At 40.2% G+C, this 24,272-nt stretch overlaps 1 protein-coding gene across 13 annotated transcripts in view; it reads right to left on the minus strand.

Annotated features, from left to right (window-relative positions):
- The window catches only part of LOC149144141 (GTP-binding protein, HflX), a 473,086-nt gene that overhangs the window by 114,644 nt on the left and 334,170 nt on the right, over nt 1-24,272 (minus strand). For 9 of the 13 annotated variants that reach the window (XM_089446973.1, XM_089446960.1, XM_089446968.1 and 6 more), the window contains 4 exons: nt 15,519-15,589; nt 15,206-15,299; nt 14,989-15,117; nt 14,734-14,823 (listed from right to left, as the gene is read on the minus strand). In XM_089446973.1, coding sequence (XP_089303099.1) covers nt 14,734-14,823; nt 14,989-15,117; nt 15,206-15,299; nt 15,519-15,589 — 384 coding nt within the window. The remainder of the gene's footprint in view (nt 1-14,733; nt 14,824-14,988; nt 15,118-15,205; nt 15,300-15,518; nt 15,590-24,272) is intronic. The other 4 variants (XM_089446961.1, XM_089446970.1, XM_089446964.1 and 1 more) reach the window with 1 other exon arrangement.

The following is a 24,272-nucleotide window of genomic DNA, read 5'->3' on the forward strand; positions in this document are numbered from 1 at the left end:
TCTCCAATGGCACTGATAGGTAGCAATGGGGAAAAAGATTTGAATGAACTATGGCACAGGAGGATGGGACACTTACACCATGGGGCTCTAAGAATTCTCGGGAAAACAGTATCAAGGGATCCTGAATTAAGAAACAAACAAGATGATGTATGCAGAGGATGCACACTAGGAAAGTACACCAAGGCAGCAATTTCGAGAAGCAACAATAGGGCTAAGAGTGTTCTGGGATTGATACACTCAGATATCTACAGACCCATGTCCACAAAAGCTCTTAGTGGTGCCGAATATTTCGGCACCTTCATTGATGACCGTTCCAAAAGGACTTGGATCTACTTTCTAAGCCAGAGTCCAAAAGTCATAGATCAAGCCAGAGTTAATCTTAGCCGTTGATTAGGGACTTAATCTCAGCCGTTGAATTGTCAACAAGAAAAGTATAAAAGGAGGCTTGAGGGTCACTTGGAGAATACACCAAGAGATCAAGATTTCGACTTTCTGGGGAAGGGTTTGTTGAGGAAGTCGAAAGAGTGATCAGAGTTGCAGCTGAGGGGCAGTGAATATAGAAGCAAAGAGGCAGAGATAGTACCAGGAGGATCAGCACAGAAGCCGGGAGAGAGGGACGCAAAGCCAGCCAGAGGTTCATGCAAAGCCAGCCAGGAGCCGCGCAGTGCCTCAAAGAGCCAGCGTGGGTGACGCAAAGGCTCTAAGGGTTGACGCAGTGCCTCCAGAGGCTGACGCAGGGCGAGCTAGGGTGACATTGGGTAGACGTTGGGCCAGAAAGGGCTGATGCAATCCCTAGAGGCTAATGCTAGGGTTTTCGTGGGGCAGATTGGAGCTGGGAGCTATCGGAGTGTTTATCCGGTGTTTCAACCGGAATATCTGCTTCCGATTGAGAGGTACTACTACCGAGATTATTCTTTGTTGGGTGAGCCCGTTTTGGCACCCAAATTGTATTCTGAAACTACTTAATAATTAAAACCCTCAGTTAGTTGCACCGGTTTTCTCGCATTGGGTTTTTCCGGGAACATTGGTCCAAAAACAACGGTGTCACTTGTGTGCTTGTTTTTGTTTCCTTCAGTTGATGATCTGTAATGTGTTGAGCATGTACTTGTATTTATTTTCAATATTTACATGGTAAATAACTTGTTAATTAATCAAAACAGGTAGGCAAAAATAAATCAGAAAAATACATGAAGGGTTTCTAACAGTTAGACTTAGAAATTCCAACATGGTATCAGAGGGTGGTTGCAGATCACAGGAGAACTGAGGACATCAGCCGAGCAGAGCAACAGCAGCAAAAAACAGTTGTCCCGAGTGACAGAAGTTGTTCCTAGCAGAGAAGCAGCAAGGAAGGGGTGACGCAGTGCCTGCGTCATCAAGTTTGAGCTGGGAAGAGGATCAACGCAGTGGCAGAGGGGAGCAGACTCGACCTACGCAGTGCCTGGTCATCTTTCTCAGTCAGGAAGGATTGACGCTCATGGCCAGGAGGTGCGGATTTTGCTGGTGTCAAGATTTCACAAAGCCTAGAAGCTTTAACCTTTAGTTTGTTAGGGCTTAGGAGGCTATGGGTAAGTTGCAGAGTGAGGTTGGTGGGGTACTGTAGTCAAAACAGTACCTAACAGGGCAAGACCAAGGAGGAGGGAGTTGCTACCGAGGATTTCTAGCCAAGAAGTCTGGATCAGTGGTGCAGTTGCACTAACGATCGGAGTGGGTGCATCTCGACATTGGCAAAAGGGTTTCTAGGAGCAAAATCGAGGCTTAGAGGGAGTCACACCAAGAACTTCCAGGAGGGAAGTAGAGGAGCAGCGAGATGGCAATGAACGGGGTAAGAGACCAAGACAGACTGGACATAGCCTCAAACTTCCTAGTTTGGAAGGCCAAAATCTTATCCGTTATAGACAGGAACCATCTCAAGCAGTTTGCCTTGGGGACAATAGCGGTCCCAGTTGACCCAGTTGATAATGATAAGTACGAGGATGCAATGGCAAGGGCCAAGAGTGTCATCCTTGATGGGGTCAAGTACCATGTAGTACCACATATTTCCGAAAAGGACACGACAAATGAGATGTGGGAGGCCCTAAAGAAATTGTACCAGCACACTTCTGCGCAGAGAAGGATGCTACTTGAAAATCAGCTGCGGTCATACCAAATGCAGAAAGGGGAACAGATCGACATCTTCCTCGGTCAATTGAAGGAGATCCGGGATCAGCTGACCTCCATGGGGGCCATGCCGGACCAAGAATTGATGGTGAGGACAAACCTGAACGTGGTCTCTGAAGACTGGGAAGTGTTTGTCCAGAGCATACTAGGCAAGGCGACCCTTCCAGATCGGGAGGAAATGTGGGCAGCTCTTTGCCAAGAAGAGATCAGAAGAATGAGCAAGGCGGGAAGCAGCGACAAGGGGATTCAAATCAAGATGGAGGAAGAGGAGGATGTTGCCCTAGCATCTGAGGGAAAGCAGGAGAAACGGAAGAAGAAGGACCTCTCGAAGGTCAAATGCTTCAACTGTGGCAAACTGGGTCACTATGCGAGCCAGTGACCAAGGAAGAAGAGCAAAGAAGAGGCTTCTAAGACCAAGGCTGCGCCAGCAAGGGCGGAGAAGGAAGTGGAGACAGATGATGATTGTGCCATGAGTGCTCATACGCCACTTGAGAAGAAGTGGGGGGACATCGAGTTGCAGTCAGATGGACTACAGGCGATGAGGGGCAAGATCCTTGAGGTACCCAACCTCTTGGATTATACCTTGCTACGAGAGCCCCAAAGAGGAGTAGTAGTATCGGCGGATGTCAGTAGAGACAGATGCAGATGGAGCGTCAGAGGGAGCTACAGTGCAGGATTCCCAGGATAGCGTGAGGCAATAGTGTGAGATGCATAGAGTTGTTGCAGCAGCGCAGAGGTCAGAGAGGGAGCACTTGTCAACGACAGAGGGAGTTTCAGCATCGAGGGTGTCTCTACCCTGACTGAGATGTCAGAGTTGGGAGATCAGTTACTTACTTCTCAGTAACTGAGTTGCAGTGCAACAGTTAGCAGTGGCAGTGCTATGGGCAGCATGATGAGAGGGATTGCAGTGCAGATGCAATAGTGGTAGTAGCAGAGCCATGGGTCGCAGCACAGATGCATAGGGAGTTGTTGTACAAATGCAACAGTGGCATTGGCAGGGGCATGGGTAGCAGTACATGATGCAACAACTTCAGAGGATGTTGGGCAGTAGGCCTAGCATCAGCATAAGGACCGATGCCATTGGATTTTTCCACATTGGGATTTTCCGCATTGGACAAAATAGTCCCCAGAAAAACCCAATGTGGGAAAATCAGTGCAGCAGCTCTGAGGATTTTATATTATTAAGCAGTAGTTCTGAATATAATGTTGGATGCCCGCCCGACAATCCAGTTACGGAGAAAAATATAATGGCGAAAAACTCAGTGAGATTACGTCACTTCACCCCACAGTTTCTGGTTGATCCAGCAGCAGAACTGGCTAACCCCAGTTATCTCTACGTTGGCCCTGCGTAGGCCCTGCGTCATCCTCAAAGGCTCTGCGTCAACCCTGCGATGTCTCTTCTGCCTCTTGGAGCTTTTGCGTCAACCTTTCCCGTTTGTTCCAGTAGCTCCCCAGTAGTTCTGGATTTCTGCATGAGGGCAACCTCACTTCTGTGCTAGCCCTTCTAGCTTTGCGTCAAGCCTGCGTGGGCCCAGACTGGCCCAGCGTTAGTCCCTCTAGGTGTTGTGCTGCCTCCACCGGTGGCTCTCCGCCTCTTTCCCATTATTCCCAAACTATCACTGCCCCTCTGCTACAAAATGATCACTTAGTTTGAACTTATCAGCTTCCAAGCCCCAGAAATTTCAAACTCTAGATCAATTCGTTCTCTCAATGTGTCCTTTTAAATGAACCCCAAGCCTCCTCCTTATACTTTTTTCGTTGAGACTTCAACGGTCAAGATTAAGTCTCTAATCAACAGCTAAGATTAAAAACTTGACTTGATCCTCTTTCTAGAACATTCTCACCCATATTTTGATTAATACTCATTACTATTTTAATTTTTCTAAGTTTAGACTTAGGAACCCCATTAAAAATATTAATTATTTTAATAAAATACAACCCGGGTGAAATTTCACCAAACGGCTTCTGGGCTCTTTAGAACTCATGTGCCTTAGCCTCTCCACCAATTTTCATGGCTAAAGCACATCTGATGCTACCAAAAACTAACACCAGGAGGAGGACAAGATATCAATTTGTGAAGAGACAACATCATGGGATCTCCCCCTCCTTCAAACTTGCAAGAAATCCACCCTCTCAAGACTTGGATGCAAAACAAAGAAATAAATACTCTCTATCAAATTTCATCCTGGAATCATGAAGATAACACTTGGGATGAATGGTTTCCCCGAGCTTTCCCTTTCGACCTAAGCAATCAATGGAAATTGATTACCTCAAACATTAAGGGTGCAGCGCTTATAAGTGTTGGAACACAAGATAATTTCAAATGGAACCCATCCGGTGGGGTCTGCATAGTTAAGTCAGGGTATGAGAAGCTCCAAGCATACCTTGGTCTGCAAGTTTGGACTCAATGGAAATCTGTTTGGAAAATAGAAAGCCTCCCAAAAATCAAATTCTTTATGTGGACAATGCTTAAAGGCAAGATACTTACAGTGGACAATCTTAGGAAAAAAGGTATCCATGGGCCTTCCAGATGCACATTGTGTTGTAAAAATGAAGAAACAATCCAACACCTTTTTCTAAATTGCAATTTTACTAAACACTGTTGGTTGGCGCCTATTCATCCAGTTGAGGTCAACATCAATTTCAATCTCTCCCTCTCGGACTTCTATGATAACTGGAAAGCATCCTATCCTTATTCTTTTATGAATAAAAACTTGATAAAAAGATTTTGGAGTTGTCTCCCTTCTTTCCTTTGGTGGAAAATATGGCTTGCCCATAATAAGCAAATCTTTCATAACAAAAAGTCAGAAACTAGGAAAATCCTAGCCAAAGCTTGGGGGCTCGCTTCAGAATTTATTTTTGCTAAAGGAGCAAAGAATTTGGATCTGAGCATTCTCTAGCATGAAGAGAAGGCACAGATCAATTTGTGAAGTGAAAACTTCTTGATAACAGAAATATATATATAAATATATTTATTAATGAAGGAATATTGAATTGATAATTACATTTTTAGAGAGAGCCCCGGTTATATACAACCTTAGGTGCCTCTTGGTGAAAAGGCATGATCTTTGGTCATGCCCTTTTTCTTAAATATTACAGCTAATCAAATTTACATAACCTTAACTAATTTTTACATAACATTGCCTTCCTCTCGAAAGAATGCTTTGTCCTCAAAGCATGCATAACGACGGATGTTGTTGACAAAATGATTCATTCTCCCAAGAAGCTTCTTCTTTGGGTAAGTCCTTCCACTTGATCAGATATTCCTTGATAGTACGATATCGAAGCTTTCTTTCTCTAGTAGACAAAATACCTTCTAGTTCTAGAACGACTCTTCCTTCATCATCTAAGGATGGAAGCATTGTTTGCGCTGTTTGATTGTTACCTAGTTCCCTTTTAAGGCAAGATACGTGGAAGACGTTGTGAACATGACTTGTCTCTGGAAGGCTTAAGCCATACACAACTTGGCTAATCTTTTTGTTGATCTAATAAGGTCCATAAAACTTTGGTTCTACTTTGTTTTTTCCTTTCTGTTTTAAGGATAACTGTTTCTATGGTTGGAGCTTAACAAATACCCATTCTCTGACTTCAAACTCTCTTTCGATTCTGTTACGGTCTGCATGTTGCTTCATACGATTCCTTGCATTATTCAGGTTTTCTTTTAATATTTAGACGATTTTGTGGGTTTCTTCTAGTTGATCTTTAATAGCGGGTAGATTTGTCTGGACAATAGCTAGATCCTTCCATTTCGGGGGTTCATACCCATATAAAGCTTGAAATGGCATCATTTTTGCTGATGTATGATAAGTGGAATTATACCACCACTCAGCAAGATGTAACCATTGAGCCCACTTATTTTGTTTTTCTGTAGCGTAGCAATGTAGGTAGGCCTCCAAACATTTATTGACAACCTCTGTTTGGCCATCTGTTCGAGGGTGATAAGCGGAACTCATATTTAGGTAGGTTCCTATATGGCTAAACAATTCCTTCCAGAAATTACCTTTGAACTTGGCATCTCTATCACTCATAATGACTTTCGGAAAACCGTGTAACTTACATATGTTTTTGCAAAATATTTCAGCGATTTCTTTTGCTGAGTATGACTTCTTTATTGCCATAAAGTGAGCATATTTGGTGAGTCTGTCGACTACTACGAAAATCTTGTCCTTGCCTTCAGATACTGGTAATCCTTCGATAAAGTCCATCGAGATTTCTTCCCATTTCTGATTTGGAATGTTTAAAGGGTGAAGTAATCCTGGTGTCATAATATTTTCACTTTTATTCCTTTTACATGTGTCACATTTTGCTACATATTTCTGAATATCACGATTCATTCCCTTCCAAAAGAAGGATTGACGTGCATTGTAGTAAGTCTTAAAGAATCCTACATGTCCAGCTGACGGTGAGTCATGTGATTCCTTGAGTATCTTAAACTTAAACTTGGAATTTGTATTTAGATAGATTCTTCCCTTGTACCATAGGATATCATTCTTCCACTCAAATTTTGAGTTGTTGGGAAGGTTATTGATTATTGCCGTTATTTCTGGATCCTTGGCATACTCACTTCGAATTTCGTTAAGCCACTCAAGGACAACAACCGAAATTGCAAGTAGTGTTGGTTCTTCATCTTTCCTAGATAGGGCATCTACTACTACATTGTCTTTATCTCTTTTGTGTAGTATTTCCAAGTCAAAAGCAGCAATTTTTTCAATCCATTTTTGTTGTTCTTCGGAAAGTGTTTTTTGTTGAAGGAGGTGCTGGAGACTGTTGTGGTTTGTTCCAATAGAAAACTTACTTCCCAAAAGATATTGCCTCCACTTAGCTAGTGCGTGCATGATAGCGAGCATTTCTTTGTTGTATGTGGATTTGAGGCATTCTCTTTTGTTGAGCTTCCTACTTTCAAAAGCTATTGGATGTCCTTGTTGCATTAATACTGCACCTATACAGAATTCGGAACCATCACACTCAATGATAAACGGTTTAGAAAAATATGGTGTTGCTAATACGGGAGCATTAGACATAATTTCCTTTAATTTTTCAAAAACACCTTCCTGCCTCCTCATCCCATAGAAACGAATTCTTCTTTAAAATATTTGTTAGAGGTGCAGTTATATGTGCATAGTTTTAATAAATCTTCGGTAATATCCAGTCAAGCCTAAGAACCCTCTTAGCTTGGATATATTAGCAGGTTTTGTCCATTCTTTTATAACTTTGATTTTATTAGGGTCCACCTTTACACCTTCATGGGATATAATGTGTCCAAGGTATTCTACTTCTTCCTTTCTGAAGGTGCATTTGGATTTTTTTGCGTAAAATTGGTGTTCTTTAAGTAGTGTAAGAACTTTGTCCAAATGTTGCAAGTGCTCCTTCCAAGTTTTACTGTAGATTAGAATATAGTCAAAGAATACTAATACAAATTTCCTAAGATGTGGACAAAATAATTCGTTCATGGTTGTTTGAAACGTTGCTGGTGCATTGGTTAATCCAAACGGCATTACTTTAAATTCATAGTGACCTTCGTGTGTTCGGAATGCCATTTTTGGTATGTCCTCTAATCTGATTCCAATTTGATAGTAGCCTGATCTTAAGTCCAATTTTGAGAAATACTTTGTGCCATGTAGCTCATCCAACATTTCATCGATAAAGGGGATTGGGAACTTGTTTTTGATTGTTATTTTGTTTAATCCCCTATAATCAATGCATAGCCTGAATGAACCATCTTTCTTCCTTACCAACACCACTGGAGCAGCGTAAGGACTTTTACTTTTCGAGATGATCCCACACTTTAAGAGGTCTTGGATTAATCTCTCAATTTCTATTTTTTGGTGATGTGGGTATCAGTATGGCTTGATGTTGACAGGGTCTGATCCTGCCTTGACTTCTATTGTATGCTCAATTTCTCTATTAGGCGGCATCTTCATAGGTAGGTCTTGAAATACTTTTTCATGCTTCTGAATTAGATCTTGTATCTTTGGTGACTCTTCACTGGTCATATTTGCAGATAACATTTCTAACTAGTGACATTGTACTACATAAGCGGGTGCTCCTTTTCAAATCATCTTCATCATTTGAGATGATGATACAATTTGATTTTCTGGCGCTTGGAATCCGTGTAATTTGTACTTCTGACCTCCCCATTTGAATTTTATAAATTGTACTTCGTGGTTGGCGACATAAGTACCTAAAGTTCGTAACCATTGGATACCTAAGACTACATCTACTCCTCCTAACAGTACCGTGAAAAACGGAGACTCTAAACTGAAGTCTTGAATCTGCAATTTAACCTTATGGCATTTCCCCACTTTTTCAATCTTCTTAACGTTAGCTACCATCACCTTCATGTTTGTTAAGGGAAATGAAAAAATATTGAGTCTCTTTACCACGGTTGCATCTAAAAAATTGTGTGTGCTACCAGAGTCGATGAGAACCACCACGTTGTTCTTCTTTATGTGTCCTTTTAACTTTAAAGTCTGAGGTTGTGATATACCTGTCATAGCTGATAATGACACTTGCGGAATACTTTCGTCATCTAATTCTGGTGAGAATTCTGGGGCATCTTCTGTTTCTTCTATGTCAGAATCTTCACTATTTGAATCATTGTTTGCTTCACAATTATATAGGTTCTTTGGTTCTTTTCCTTTAGCACACCTATGTTTGGGGTCCCACTTCTCACCACAGCGCTTGCATTTACCCTCTTTTATCCTTTGCGTTTCCACATTAGATTTTTCATCTTCACGACGATGTGGTGGAACATATCTTGTATTTTTTGCATCTGCATATTGAGGTGTTCTTCGTCTTGAATATGTTTTTTCGGATTTTGACCAAAATATTTGTTCGAATTTCTTTTCAGTTGTTTTTGCTTTTCGTCTTGCTACTTCTATTGATGAAATGTCATGCATCTCAAGTTCTACTTGTAAATGGGTTTTGAGTCCCGAGACGTATGATTGAATTAGACGAGATTTTGATAACCCAGGTACTCGTGTTACTAAGGTCTCCCATTCTTGAGTGTATTCGTCCACACTTCCTTTTTGTCGTAATTTGATGAGTTTTGAAAAGAACTCTTCTTCTTTTACACCTTGGAATCTTTTAAAAAATGCATCCTTAAATTTTCTCCAGCTAATGACGTATGTTGCCTTTTTCCACCACATATACCAATTATATGCTTCCCCTTCCATTTTCATGGATGCTTGCCTAAGCTTTTCGTCATCACCATTGATGTCATATATCTCAAAGTATTCTTCTGCTTTATTTATCCATGCAACATTGTTTTCTTCGTTTCCATCGAATTTAAGCATCTCGACTTTTGCCCTTCGCTGGTATGTTGCTAATGGTTGAGTGAAAAATGGGTGTTGATTAGTAAAAGTATCCCAGAGTTGCTTGTTTGTAAGGGTTGTGTTACTCACTTCTTGGTGGGGTGTCCCTGATTTTTTTGGGGATTCAACTTTTTCATGAGAGTCTGTTGACTTTGTTGAATCTGATGAGATGTGTTCTTGATTCTCTTCATTTTCTTTTAGTAGTTGTTCGGGTGTACAATTCGCCCTTTTACACAGAATTTTCAGCATTGTTAAGGCCTCTTTGATGTCTACTTCTGTTTGGACATGTTGATTTTCCATCTTTATTTCTATTCGATTTGTCGTATCCTGAAGATTTTTTATTTGGTCAGCCTGTTTTTTGATATTGTCAGCCTGCCCCTCAAGCTTGATCTTGAATTCATCTAATCTTTTACTGACCTCATCGTGGTTGTTACTTATCCTATGCTCCGCATCCAACAATTTTTTTTGGAAATCCGCCATTGTCATTGTCGACATTGAGCGAGTTTGTGGGGGGGTGTATTTATCTATCAGCTTAAAATTTTAATAATATTTTTTTTAAATAATTAAATTTAATTATATGACATAAGTGTTTTTTTAATTAATTAAAATAAATTTAATTAATTAATTAATTAACTTTATATATATATAAAACTTATAACTAAATTAAAGTTATATATTATATAACTTATAATTAAATTATAGTATATATTATATATAACTTATATATATAGTTATATTATATTATATATATATATATATATATATATATATATATATATATATCGCATATATATATATATATATATCGCATATATATATATATATATATATATATATATCGCACGAATAGTTACGTCTTTTGGTAGGTCACCTTTTGTTTGACCTTCAAAAGTAAAACCCACAAGCGGATATCACCGCAGCAATTATTCAGAAGAACCACAGATCCACCACATGGAACCGCAGAGCTTGCCGCAAGTAAAAAACGATGCCAGTTTAGCGTATTACTATAGGTTACCAAAGAAGGAAACGATGCAATGGGAGTCAATGGAAAAAGTGGACGATATGTTAGCATAAAAATGAAGATGATAGTGCAATGCAGCGAAAATGTATTGATTGAACAAGAAAAGGGATGCAGGGAAGACACAAAATATCGTACAGAATGGACAATGGCAGAATGCAGGCAGCGTTGGAGTGGACGGGTATGGGTGGAGAATGGTATGACGGAAGATGAATTGGTGTGAGCAGCAGAGATGAACAATGAGCACAGCGGAAGTGGGGGATAACGAACCCGCTCTGATACCAGATGAAGTGAAAACTTCTTGATAACAGAAATATATATATATATATAGATATATATATATATATATATATATATATATATATATAGATATCTTTATTAATGAAGAAATACTAAATTGATGATTACATTTTTAGACAGAGCCCCGGTTATATACAACCTTAGGTGCCTCTTGGTGAAAGGGCATGATCTTTGGTCATGCCCTTTTGCCTAAATACTACAGCTAATCAAATTTACATAATCTTAACTAATTTTTACATAACAATTTGATCCTGGATAAACCTCAAATTAGGAGCTACCCTCCTCACATTCTTAGCAAGCCAAAAGACTAGAAAATTCTACTAAAATAAAAAGACTTTTTATTGTGGATAAATTCTTTGAAGCGTCAATGTCTTTTCTTTGATGGAGCTTCAAATTCTAATCCAGGAAAAGCAAGAGAGAGTGGTTATATTCTTGATCAACGAAATGCAAGCTCAATCTCCTTTGAGGGGGGGCTGGGTATAGAATCAAACAACAAAGCAGAAGCATACGGATTTCTTCTAGGGTCCGAAATTCTAAACAAAAGAAACTATATGAATCCATTCATTATTGGGGACTCCTCAATTCTAATCCAGCAAATGGTTTCAAACACAAAACCAAAAAATGTTGAACTCAATCAGATTGTTTCCAGAATTCAACACTAGCTAAAAATCTTGGGGAACGTCTCTTTTTTTCATATTTTAAGAGAGCATAACAAGGTTGTTGATAAACACGCAAACAATGTGTGCGCTCAACCTCGGGGAGAAGTTAAAATCAATAATGAAATTCACTACAAAGACGTCCCATAATGCCTTGTATGCTCTTCCACACATGCATGTTTTTCACGTGATTAGAACTGAGGAGCGTGTCCTCCTAGAGATGCAGAATTTGAGTTTGACTATCCTTTTCAATCCTCTCAGCAATCTCATGCCTTTCTTTAAGTCGAAGCCAATATCCCGGTTGTCACGTCATGGGTATCGGATGCTCTTTCATAAATCTCATCTCCATATCCCCTCTGTCAGAAGTGTAACCCCAACAAAATCCTCAACGTCCTCTCTGCTCTGCCCCAAGCTGATTTTATGGATTTTTGTCTCCCATGCTCCTCGTGATGCAATCCTTGTTGCTCCTTGATTTTCCAGTCATCCGCCCTCCTCCTTTTTTAACTCCTCCCATCTCTCGGTGCCTCCCATCTCTCATTCGAATTACTCTCAGTGTGTTGTAGTATGCTCTCCTGCTAAACCTTTCTGCTTATTCTTCTGTTCTGGTCTAGGTAGCAATCCAAGAGCTTGCCCTTTCTTTGTCTTGCAGGCCTCTTGCGTTTCAGGGCATCCCTCTGAGTTGTATTTTGCGCCTTCTGTAGCCTGAAACAAAGTCTTCATCTTCTACCTCTGAATTTTGTGGTCTTTCGGCGAAGGTTCTCTATGGTCTTATTGCGCAAATGGATCCTCTTGAACGCTCATCAAAGAATGACTCCTGTGTTCACTACAGAGCACACAAAGTTGTTATTGACCAGCGAAGGGAGACAGTCAAATAGATTCGAAGCCAGACAAGGATGGAAAATGCTTGTCTATTGAAGCATTTCACTGAGCAACGTGCAGATATTGAGGCCCTGAACAATAGGTGCGCTCATTTGGAAAACCCAGTCACTTTCCTAAGAGAAATCACCACCAACAAAACTGGAGAAAACTCAATCACGGTGGACCAAAGCAGTAGGAATAAAGAGAAGGAAGAAACTACAGTTAATCATGAATAGATGGACCCTGCTCTAAGTTTGCTTCAGAACATTTCTGTTGTAGTACAGTTCGCCTCAGCACCTGTTTTATCAGACCAATATCTAAGTAATATTTTTTGATCATGAAATATAAATATAAGCTTTTATTACAACAGTTTGTTAAAGTTTACAAGCAAGATGTAGTTGGGAAGCTCGGAATCTATGATAATAGGATAGCAGTTGAACATGTAGGAGCAAGTTTCTTGCTCTCTTCCTCTCCCTGACTCGTACCAGAAATTTTGTAATGGGAGCTTGCTCCCCCCTCTTTTTGAAATCAATACCAATATCCAATCTTGTCAAAAAAAAAAAAAAATGAATAGGGGCCTTAGATGAGGGAAAATCTAGGTGTTAGATTGCTGATTTTTTGTAGCTTAGGTCAGTGTCCAAGTTGACCTAATTACAAAAATATATATATATATATATATATATATATATATATAGATAAGCACATTTAGGTTCCAAACAGACAGGTCGAACCCACCAGCTGAATGGGTTTGACCCTAGGTCAAAACCCACCTACTTTGACCACTATAAATACACTATTCGACCTCCTCCATTTGGCATCAATTTGGATCATAAAATCAATAAGTCTTCTGTTCACACATGCAACAGAGAGGAGATCTGAAGTTTTCCCAGCGAAGTTTGACCAGTTTTAAAAGTCTGTTTGACCAGTGTTGACTGAGCCTTCTTCTGATCTGTTTGACCATACTTTGACAGACTGTTCAACCAAAATTCTGGGCAGTTGACCAAGCTTCATTCTGCGCAGTTGACTGAATTTCTTAGCCATAGTTTGACCAAAATTCCTGTGTTCGACCGCAGTCTTTTGGAAGCAGTTGACCGCGAATTTCTGAGGCTGTTGACTGAGACTTCCTGAGGCACATTGACCGAGACTTCCAGAGGTGGTTTGACCGTATCCTTTTCCTGGCACTTTGACCGAATCCTTTTCCTGGCACTTTGACCGAATCTTGGCAGAATTGACTGGATTCTGGGCAGAATTCAGACCCGTTTCTGAGCTGTTTGACCAGGTTTTACCTTGTTGGTTTCTGTGGTCAGGTTGACCAAGTTTGGCTGGAAAATGAGATTGTATTTTTTGTTGAATTTAACAATTATTTCTCCTAGAAAATATTGTTGGGTTTTCTCCCAAGGTTGGGTTTCCCAGGTGAAAAAATTATGCTGTCTATTGTTCTACTATCCTACTACAATCTCTAGTGTTTCTATTGCATTTACAGTTGAATTTTCTTAAGTGTAATTGCTTAATGATAATCTGAAGTGAGCAAAAATATCATTACAAGTAATTATCAGTATCAGAAAATTGTGTTTGTCTAATTAGCACTAGAAAATCAACAAAGATGAGAAAAAATAAAAGGGTTTGGAGGTGAAAATGACTTCTTGTGATCAAAGCAATCTAGAGGTTGGAAGTTAGAGGTAATGCACCTAGAATTAGAAATGCAGGGAAATCCATCTCTTAAAAAAGTTCTGCCAAAGATGAAGCATCTCATAAAGGAGTAGGGGTGATACATCTTTGGTCCTCATATTATGTGAAAATCCTCAAGGAGACACGACTCTGTAAACAAGCACTGTATAACCACAGATTTCATAATAGATAGGGCATCTAAAGATGAAATGGCCTTCTGATTCAGGATCCTGCATACACAGTATGCAGAGGTGATGCTCCCTTTGAAGAAGAGGATCTGTCTAGATGTGTACCAAATAGAGAGAAACCCAAAGCTAGCCTAGACAGACTCTCAAGCAATTAGGTAACTGCAATCTAGTATATCCTGGAGTAATGATGAGGCTGTTCTTTCAATGCATCTAGCATGGGAGTTGTGACGGAGTTTAGGAGATATGGGCTCTCTTGCTTCAGTCCAAGTGATTTTCAACTAGGTTTTGTAGTTATATGTTAATCAAATAGTTTCCGGATAGTTTTAAGATATGAAATAGCCCAATACTTTACTGAATAATTTTAAGATAAGTATTTTTCTCAATAACCTATATAATATCAAGAACCTATCATTACATAACCAGCTGAGTGCTCTCAATTACATCTATTTGTGTAAACCAACCAGAACACTTGACAGACCATCATCAGTTACCAGTGGTGCTAAAAATACAGTTTCATTCTAACTCAACCATGCATGCAACAGAAGGGGAAATTTTACTGTTAGACAAATACATACCACCTGTTTAACTATCCCAAGACGATGTATTGTGCTGACAAGATCACCCTTATCATATGGGACAGACGCTTCTACCCAGACCATAGAATCCTGAAGAGAAAAGGCAAACCATGGAATATGAATCAGTAGAAAGTGAGAGACAATATCTTAACATAAACCGAAAACTGGGATTGGGGGTAGGGGGTGGAGGCCAATAGAATCATGTGGGAATGAAGTTTTTCATAAAAGCTAGAGCAGAATGACTGTTGGATAAACCTTTAATTTCTGTTCAACAGCAAAGCAAAATTCCTGTAGGCCATCACCATTCATGGCTGAAATGCAAATGGTATCTCCTGTTTGCTCTGCTTCTTTTCTGATTGTATCAGGATCTATGGCTTTGTCTACCTGAAATAGATTTTACATTAGAACATGTTAGAGTCCAGAAAACCATTTATTTACACTGCAAAGACAAATATCAGTGAGAAAACATCACCTTATTCCATACGGTCAACATTGGAATATGTTGAATATCGAGCTCTGCAAGCACTTTCTTCACAGTGTCTGTCTGTTGTTTTGCCAAGGGATGGCTGTATTTAGAAGGAAAAACAAAGAAAACAGTGAGCTGCTATACCTAATCTTCCAGCTTTTCTCTGATTATATGGGAGAAGGTAACAAAATACATTTATCATCATGGACGGTGCTCTAATATCACCTGATATTAAGTGACTAAAGCCTAAAAAAGCTTCTGCTAAAGAATGCATATATATCACCGAAAAAGGGCATAATGCCATAAACCAAACCCCTACCTAATGTCTACTACATGCACCAGCAATGATGAATCACCGATTTCCTCCAATGTTGCCCTAAAAGCAGCCACCTACAAGAAGAAATTAGGTGATGTACACAATTAAATCTAAACCGTTGCACTAGAACATGCAAAATAAATTATTGATGAAAAAGATAAGATAATTTTATTAATGTCCAAAAATGACTACAAATATAGGGCAATGAGACTTAAAAATACAATCGAACAGGGATACATTATAGGAGTGCCAAAGGAACTCCTATAAGCTAAAAGTAAAGCATAAAATAAAATAAGCTAAACTATTGTATGAGAAAAGTAAAGAAAAAACATAACCTTAGATATTGTTAGAGATGATAGTCATATTTAGACGTGAGACATATTAAGTAGGAGTCAGGACTTAGGCATATAATAGACTTAGTTAATAAATGATGCAATCATGAGATATTTGATATAATAGTTAATTTGATATTTAAATGGTTAGGTATTGGAGTTACATAACATAATCCTCTTCTCTAACTATGTAATGAGGCATTGAACCAACCAATAACGTATAGATGAATTCACTCTTTATCAGTCCTATGTTTGTTCATGCCCATGCTTGTATTTGTGCATTCAAAACTCACACGGTATTAGAACCATGAAAGGAGAAGCCAAGGAAGCGAATGAAGATAGCAAGGGGCCACTATGATCAGAGAAGGCATCAAAGGACTATAATCACACACAAGTGGATAGAAGAAAACGAAGGCAAGCCAAAATCAAGATATTTTCTGGCTAAGGCAATACCAATTAGCTAATAAAGATGCAAATAGGGTTTGGATAAGTGTGTGAATCTAGAGAAAAAAGTCATCCCTGTGAGAGCCTAACAGTTGTGGAAAGGAGCTGCTTCAAGAGTCACCATCACTATTTGTGTAAAGATGTTGAGCATAGGGTTGATACTAGACTGCTGATTTTGGGTACATCGGATGTGCTCTAGCTCTGAAATTTTGTGGAGGGGCTAGAACACATGAGATCTCCAGAACCCAGAAATCGTTTGGAGCACCCAAATGAGGAGTTATTAAAATAATTAATATTTTTAATAGGTTCCTAAGTCTAAATTTAGGAAAATAAAAATATTAATGGGTATTAATAAGAATATGGATGAGAAACTTGACGAGGATCAGGTTTGTTTTAATCTTAGCTATTGATTAGGGACTTAATCTCGACCGTTAATTCATCAACAGGAAAAGTATAAGAGAAGGCGTGAGGGTTAGTTGGAGATACACTTGAGAGATCAAAGAGTTTGATTTTTCTGGGGCGAGGTTTGCTGAGAAAATTGAACAAGTGATTTGTTGTAGCAAAGGGGCAGGGATAGTTGAGGTCAGAGGATCTTCTCTGGGACCTCGAATACACAGCAGAGAGAGGCAGAGAGATGCCAGAGGAGGCAGCACAGACCCTGTGAGGTTGACGCTGGGCCAGGAAGGGCCCATGCATTTCCAGCGAAAGGGAAGAGCCACCCTCCAGCAGAAATCTGAATTCAGCCTGGGGAGCAGTAGAATCAGCCAGAAAGGCTGACGTCAGAGCTTCAGGAGGCAGAGGAGGCAGCACAATGCTGACGCAGTGTCCCAGTGTGCTCCACACAGGCCACGCAGCTACTGCGTAGGGGCAGCGCAGTTGTAGCCGGGGACGATCAATCCAGTTGTCGGAACAAAGAGATTTTTGCCAGGTGAAGTGAGGTAATCTCACTTAGGTTTCTGCCAGTATATTTTTATCTCTATAACTGGATAGCCGAGAGGGCATCCAGAGTGTATTCAGAACTACTGCTTAATAATAAAACCCTCAGAGTTGTTGCACTGATTTTCCCGAATTGGGTTTTTCCGGTGACGTTTGTCCAAAAATAACGATGTCCCTTCTGTATTTGTCTCGTTCTATTTTCAGTTCATGATCTGTATGAATGTGTAATCTGCAATAGTGTTTTCATCGTTGTTTAAATAATTAAATAACTTGTTGAATGTAAAAACAAGTAGGATATGATAAACTAGTGATTGCAGTAGGATTCTCATGTTTAGATTCAGAAATTTTCACAGGGTATCAAAGCATTGCAAATCATAGGAGACTGAAGACACCAGCCGAGAGATCCAAAGAATTTGCTGCAGAGAAGCAGTTGTCCCGAGTGATAGCGCTGTTTCAGAGGCAGAGGAGCATCTGCAGGAGTGACGCAGAGCCAGAGGACAGACACAGAGGCTCACACAGTGCAACATTTCGAGCCTACAGAAGGTGACGCAGAGCCAGAGAGGAGCCCACGCAGTGACTGCATCAGCTCTCTGGGCCAACGCAGAGCCTGAAATATTTGAATCAGCCAATTGTCGGGGTTGGAGGAGCAATGCAGATTCAATTTGAGGAGCTGGTGGGATGCTACTTCTGTTGGTGCAGAACAGTGTCTGTGGAGACAGAGCCGAGGTAGAGGGAGTCACTACCTTGACAGATTTCTAGCCAAAGAAATCTAGATCCAAGTTGCAGCAGCAAAGAAGGATTGAAGAGGAGTGATTCGACATTTGGCCGGAGGATTTCCATGAAGGAAATTAGGACTCAGACGGAGTCTAGAGGAGCTTGTTCCTTAAAGGGTTTCTTATGCCAAAGAAATCCAAATCCAAGCCTTGCTAGATTGGCAGCAGGAGAGGGAGAAGAGAACTAGTCCTATTTTTTTAGCAGAGATGGCAATGAATGGGTTGAGGGATCAAGACAGATTGGATGGAGCATCCAATTTTGTCATCTGGAAGGCCAGGATCTTGGCAATCCTAGACAAACATCGCATCAAGGACTATGCCTTGAAAGTAGTTGTTATTCCGATTAACGATGATCCATTAAAGAAGTACGAGGAGGCCCAAGCGAAAGCCAAGTGCATGATCCTAGACGGGGTCAAATATCATGTAGTAACACATATTGTTGAGAAGGAAACAACAAGGGAGATGTGGGAGGCGCTGACCACATTGTACCAGGGCTCTTCCATCCAACAAAAGATGCTATTAGAAAATCAGCTGAGACAGTACCAAATGTAGAAAGGAGAGGAGACTGATCCCTTCCTTCTCAGGTTGCAATGGATTCGTGACCAGTTGACTTTCGTGGGGTCTACACCAGATCCTGAGTTCATGGTGAGGACTGCCCTAAATGCCATCACCAAGGACTGGGAGACTTTTGTACAAAGCATCTTGGGCAGAGCGACTCTCCCCACTTGGGAGGAGATGTGGGTAGATCTTCGACAAGAAGAGCTCAAGAGGTTGACCAAGACAGGGAGTAGTGGCAAGGGAGCCCAAGTCAAGGAGGAGGAGGAGGATGCAGCTCTCGCATCATCGGGACAGCAAGGGCAGTAGAAGAGAAAGAAGGACATAACCAAGGTCAGATGCTTCAATTGTGGGGAACTGGGACATTATGCCACTCAGTGCCCCCGGAAGAAGGGCAAGGGGGAGGCTTTTGACTCAAAGGCTGCTCCAACAAAAGCTGACAAGGAAAGCGAGGATGACGATTGTGCCATGAGTGCTCATGCGCCTCTAGAGAAGAGGTGGGGTGACATGGAGTTGTAGTCGAGAGGACTACATGATGGGCAGGATCCTTGAGGTGCCCAAACTCTTAGATCACATATGGCTACGGGAGCCCTTAATGACAGTAGCAAAATGACAAGTGTCGATTGGAGCGAGGTGTGATGGAACGACAGTGGCAGAGCTAGAGTGCCAAAGTCTGAGGCAGCGCAGTAGATGTTGTAGCAGTGACAGAGGCACAGAGCAGTTCACAGCAACGCAGTAGCAGTAGAGGGTCAGCACAGATTAGCAACAGAGGTAGCTTCGGCATCACAAGGCATCCATATTGACCAGCATGTCATTTTTTGGGTGAAGTTTGAGTTGCTTACTTCTCAGCAACTGAGCTACAACGCAGCAATTAGCAGTGGCAGTGTTATGGGTAGCATGAGGTAGCATTTTGAGAAGGAGTTGTAGTATAGATGTAGCATTCGCAGTGGTTGAGTCATCGGCAGCAATACATGAAGCAGCGATGCAGTAGATGAAGGGCACCAAACCGAGCATCAGTAGCACAGAGGACCGATGCAATGGATCAGTGTAGTACTTCTATTTTATTGAGAAGTGTTACTAGAACACATTCCTCACTAAGAGGGAGTGTTGATTTTGGGTACCATTGAATGTGCTCTAGCTCTAAAATTTGTGGAGGGGCTAGAACACATGAGATCTCCAGAACCCAGAAATCGTTTGGAGAAATTCCACCTGGATGAGGAGTTATTAAAATAATTAATATTTTTAATGGGTTCCTAAGTCTAAACTTAGGAAAATAAAAATATTAATGGGTATTAATAAGAATATGGGTGAGAAACTTCTAAGTGACGAGGATCAAATCTATTTTAATCTTAGTCGTTGATTAGGGACTTAATCTCGGCCATTGATTCATCAACAGGAAAAGTATAAGAGGAAGCTTGAGGGTCAGTTTGAGATACACTTGAGAAATCAAAGAGTTTGATTTTCCTAGGGCAAGGTTTGCTGAGAAAATCGAACAAGTGATCTGTTGCAGCACAGGGGCAGTGATAGTTGAGGACGAAAGATCTTCTTCGAGACCTCAAATACACAACAGAGAGAGGCAAAGAGACGCCAAAGGAGGCAACACAGACCCTGTGAGGTTGTTGTTGGTCGAGGAAGGGCCCACGCATTTCCAACGAAAGGGAAGAGCCACCCTCTAGCAGAAATCCGAATTTAGCCTGGGGAGCAGCAGAATCAGCGAAAAAGGCTAACATCAGAGCTTCAGGAGGCAGAGGAGGCAGTGCAGTGCTGACGCAGTGTCCCAGTGTGCTCCACGCAGGCCCATGCAGCTACTACGTAGGGGCAGCGCAGTTGTAGCCGGGGACAATCAATCCAGTTGCTGAAATGGAGAGATTTTTGCTAGGTGAAGTGAGGTAATCTCACTTAGGTTTCTGCCAGTATATTTTTATCTTTGTAACTGGATAGCCGAGAGGGCATCTAGAGTGTATTTAGAACTACTGCTTAATAATAAAACCCTCGGAGTTGTTGCACCAGTTTTCTCGAATTGGGTTTTTCCAGGGAAGTTTCTCCAAAAATAACGGTGTCCCTTGTGTATTTGTCTCGTTCCATTTTCAGTTCATGATCTGTATGTATGTGTAGTCTGCAATAGTGTTTTCATCATTGTTTAAATAATTAAATAACTTGTTGAATGTAAAAACAAGTAGGAGATGATAAACCAATGATTGCAGTAGGATTTCTAATGTGTAGATTCAGAAATTTTCACATGGACCTCATGTGAATAGAAGTCATATGCAATTAGAATATTAAAGCAATGAAAAGACATTACTTTTGGTGTCCACTGTAACTGATGTCACGATAATAAGGAGATTACATCTTACATGTGGATTATATTAGTGATTAAACTATAAGGGAACTGCAAAAGTTGAAGCCACCATGGGAGACAAGTTATACACAAAAAAGGGGGAATGAGATTGATAAGTTGTCACCATGATACATCATCCATTGAGGAATTTCATATTGGAATCAATCCACCAAATAAGAGGCATTGTTGAGATTGCATGTTGATGTGATGAATGTGATGTGAGTAGTTTCCATTCCTCAAAGAGAGGAATAGAGTTATGAGACCATGTCACTGATTGACAAAGAGAAGCAACTCGTGTTCACAAGTCTGGGTCAAAATATAACATGGGCATATGAATCTACATATGTCAATCCAAGTGAGAATATGATGAGGAACATGTTGAATTTTGTAGCTATGGTCGGTCTTCATAATTAAAATATTTTAGCCCTTCAAATATATGAATGACATGTTCTTCGTGTCAGCTTTCAAAAGAGAGGGAATTTTGAATTTCTAAAATTGAATTTTTGGCTCCAAAATATCAAGTTGGCCCTCCAAGTGTTCAAGTTAGCCCAACTTAGAGGAGGCACCCATTCGACCTTCTAGAAGACCATATAAAGGCTTCAACCTCCTCCTCAAAAGGCACTTCGGATCACCATCTAAGGCAGAGAGAAAAGGACGGATCTTAATTAGAGAATAGGATGAAACTGAGGCAAAGTGGTGATAGATATGAGCCAGAGTTTCTCGGCATACCAAAGCAACAAGACCCAGATTTTTTGGGTGCAAAAGTAGGCCAAATTTCGGCACTAGTAGATGAGACCAGGCCAAAGTGTTTGGGCAGCAAATTGATTTGTCTAGAGGGAAGTTTGACCAGGTATGACCAGGGCTATGTTACTAGTCAGTTTGACTTTATTTTGACTTGAAGAATTAGATGTATTTCTGTTGAACTACCTAATTTCTCTAAGGAAAAGATTGTTGGGGTTTTTCCCCATGTGGGTTTTCCCAGGGCAAAATTCTTGTGTCTCTTGTTTGGTTGTCTCTTTATGATCCTACTGGCATTTTGTTTCTACTGTTGAGATCCTCTGTGTAATTGTTTTACGATGAATGTGAATGCAAGAAAGATTAAAATAATAAATCATAAGTAATTATCATATTAGGAGATCCTTGAAATATCAACATGGTATCACAACAATGGTGCAAGTGCAACCGAGTATTTTGTTTGTGTCGTAGAAGAGGGTCAAATCCTCTCTCTATGACCAAAATCCCATAAATAGAAGCATAAAGAGGGTCTCAGCGAGCCTGAGGCTAGGTCGTAGTTGTGGTACAGAGCCGAGAATTGCAAGAAGTAGCCTCAAAATCCGAGAGATCCTAGTTGTAGAGGTCGAAGTTACCTCAGGGCTAGTTACAAGGGGCTAAGAGACCATAGGAGGGTCAAGGAGCCTTGGGATTATGCCGCAGGCCTAATAAATACCATTGTGGAAAGGCCAACCATTAACTATTGTGCCTAAGGCCTACTAAAATTTGTTTGCACAAAGTGGATTCAGAAGGCACTGTACTTTTAGGTCTCAAAAAGGAGCCTCTCTTAAGATGCTTCAGTGGCAATGACATTTCATAGTTGACAAGACTCGAAGTATTTCAAGTAAAAGATATATCAACAAGCCATATTGTTTGGCTCCTAGCTCGAAAAGGCTTCCATGAAAATCTCGCTATAATGTTGGGATGTTTGGATGCTAAGTCTGAAATTTGATGCCTCCTTGAATCGTTGGAATATGAGGTATGTATCATCACCATGATTGTGTTTTAGGTTTTCCTTGGCAACATTCTTAGACCTCAATGATCACTTGTAAACATTAAATAGCTTTGCCAATGAAGACCAAGTATAGGTCTGTCTGAAAATTTTGTATTGATCTCTAGTTTGATAAAGTAAAGGTTGATCTCCATATACCTTAGAGGATGAAAATTCATTTGTATAACATGTATCTTGAAAGATTGTGAACTACTCAAATCAAAGGATTGTATACACCTACTAATTCGTAGTATGTAAACCACCTTGGTATTGGTAGAAGCAATGACATCAATATAATCCTAGAATTTGGACAATGGACCAAGTGCGTTCAGTTTATGATATGGCCATTTCCTTTGAGTTCAATAAAGTGATGTCCTAAAGTTATAAGTCTCTAATGCCATGTACCTTGTACTACAGAGATATTGCATCGCACCATTATGATTATGATTGTATTGACTGAAATGTGGTGCAGAACTTCAGAAAAATTGTAATTTTGATTTAATCTTTGACTAATTCACCAAAGAAGTTCCTCTCTAAGTCAGAGGTGTTGAAATTTGGTACCGGAGGACAGGTGGTTCCCTTAAGCTTTGATCTTTAGCCTAGGGAAAAGTGTCCAAAAGAATTTAATTTTTCTCCTAAAGTGACTTTATAATTTTATAAAGTTAAATCTAATTTAAAAGTGACTTTAAATGATAAAGTTACTAAGTCTAATTTTAAAGTGAATTTTATAAAGTCAATGAAAAATTAGAAAGGAAAAGTGACTTTGGAAATAAATGACTAAGTGGGTCTTTATTAAAGTGGGGTGAATTAAAAAAATAAAAAGTGAGATTTAAATGAGCATTTAATCTCAGCCTTAGATCTCAATCTATTTCAGCCATTGGATTTAGGGATCACCCAAAAGTCACTTGGATCACCCAAAAGTCACTTGGGGTTAGATTAAAGGAGGAAAAGGTCATTCATTCTTTCATGAGCAGATTGAGAGAAGGAGAGCAAGAGAGCAAGGGAGATTTCTGGACAGTGAGCTGCGGAGTTTCAGCAGCGGAGTTTCAGCAGAGCGGAGTTTCAGCAGAGCGGAGTTTCAGCAGCGGAGTTTCAGTAGTGGAGTTTCAACAGGGCGGAGTTTCAGCAAGTCTGTACAGCGGAGTTTCAGCAGGGCGGAGTTTCAGCAAGGCGGAGTTTCAGCAAGGCTGAGTTAAGTTGTAAAAGTTTGCTTGCTGATTTTTGCTGAATATTTCTCTTATTGTAAAAAGGCATTTTCCAGAAATAAAGAAGAACTCTCAAACTGGTCTTCCCCAAGAGTTGTAGGGGGTTTTTCCAGGGTCACATTGACCAAAAGTCTCAGTATTTAAATGTGTTTTAATGGCTGTTTATTACTGTTGATTTTTATTTCTGCAATTTCCAGCATTCTGTAAAATTTCCAGAATTTGTGTTTTCAGCAATTTATTTTTTCCAACTTGTTAAATGTATGGTTATGGGAAAGGGAATTTAACTATATGGGAGAAATAAGGAGAAACTGAAAACCGGGGTGGGAAATGAGAAATTTCTACATGGTATCAGAGCTTGAGTGTTGAAAGACAGTTTGGGAAAGCAGAAGGAAAAATCACAGCTGCTGGATTT

Source organism: Pinus tabuliformis, chromosome X (genome assembly GCF_031772625.1).
Source record: "Pinus tabuliformis cultivar Carrire ecotype Pingquan chromosome X, CPIR1, whole genome shotgun sequence".
Classification (NCBI taxonomy): Eukaryota; Viridiplantae; Streptophyta; class Pinopsida; order Pinales; family Pinaceae; genus Pinus; species Pinus tabuliformis.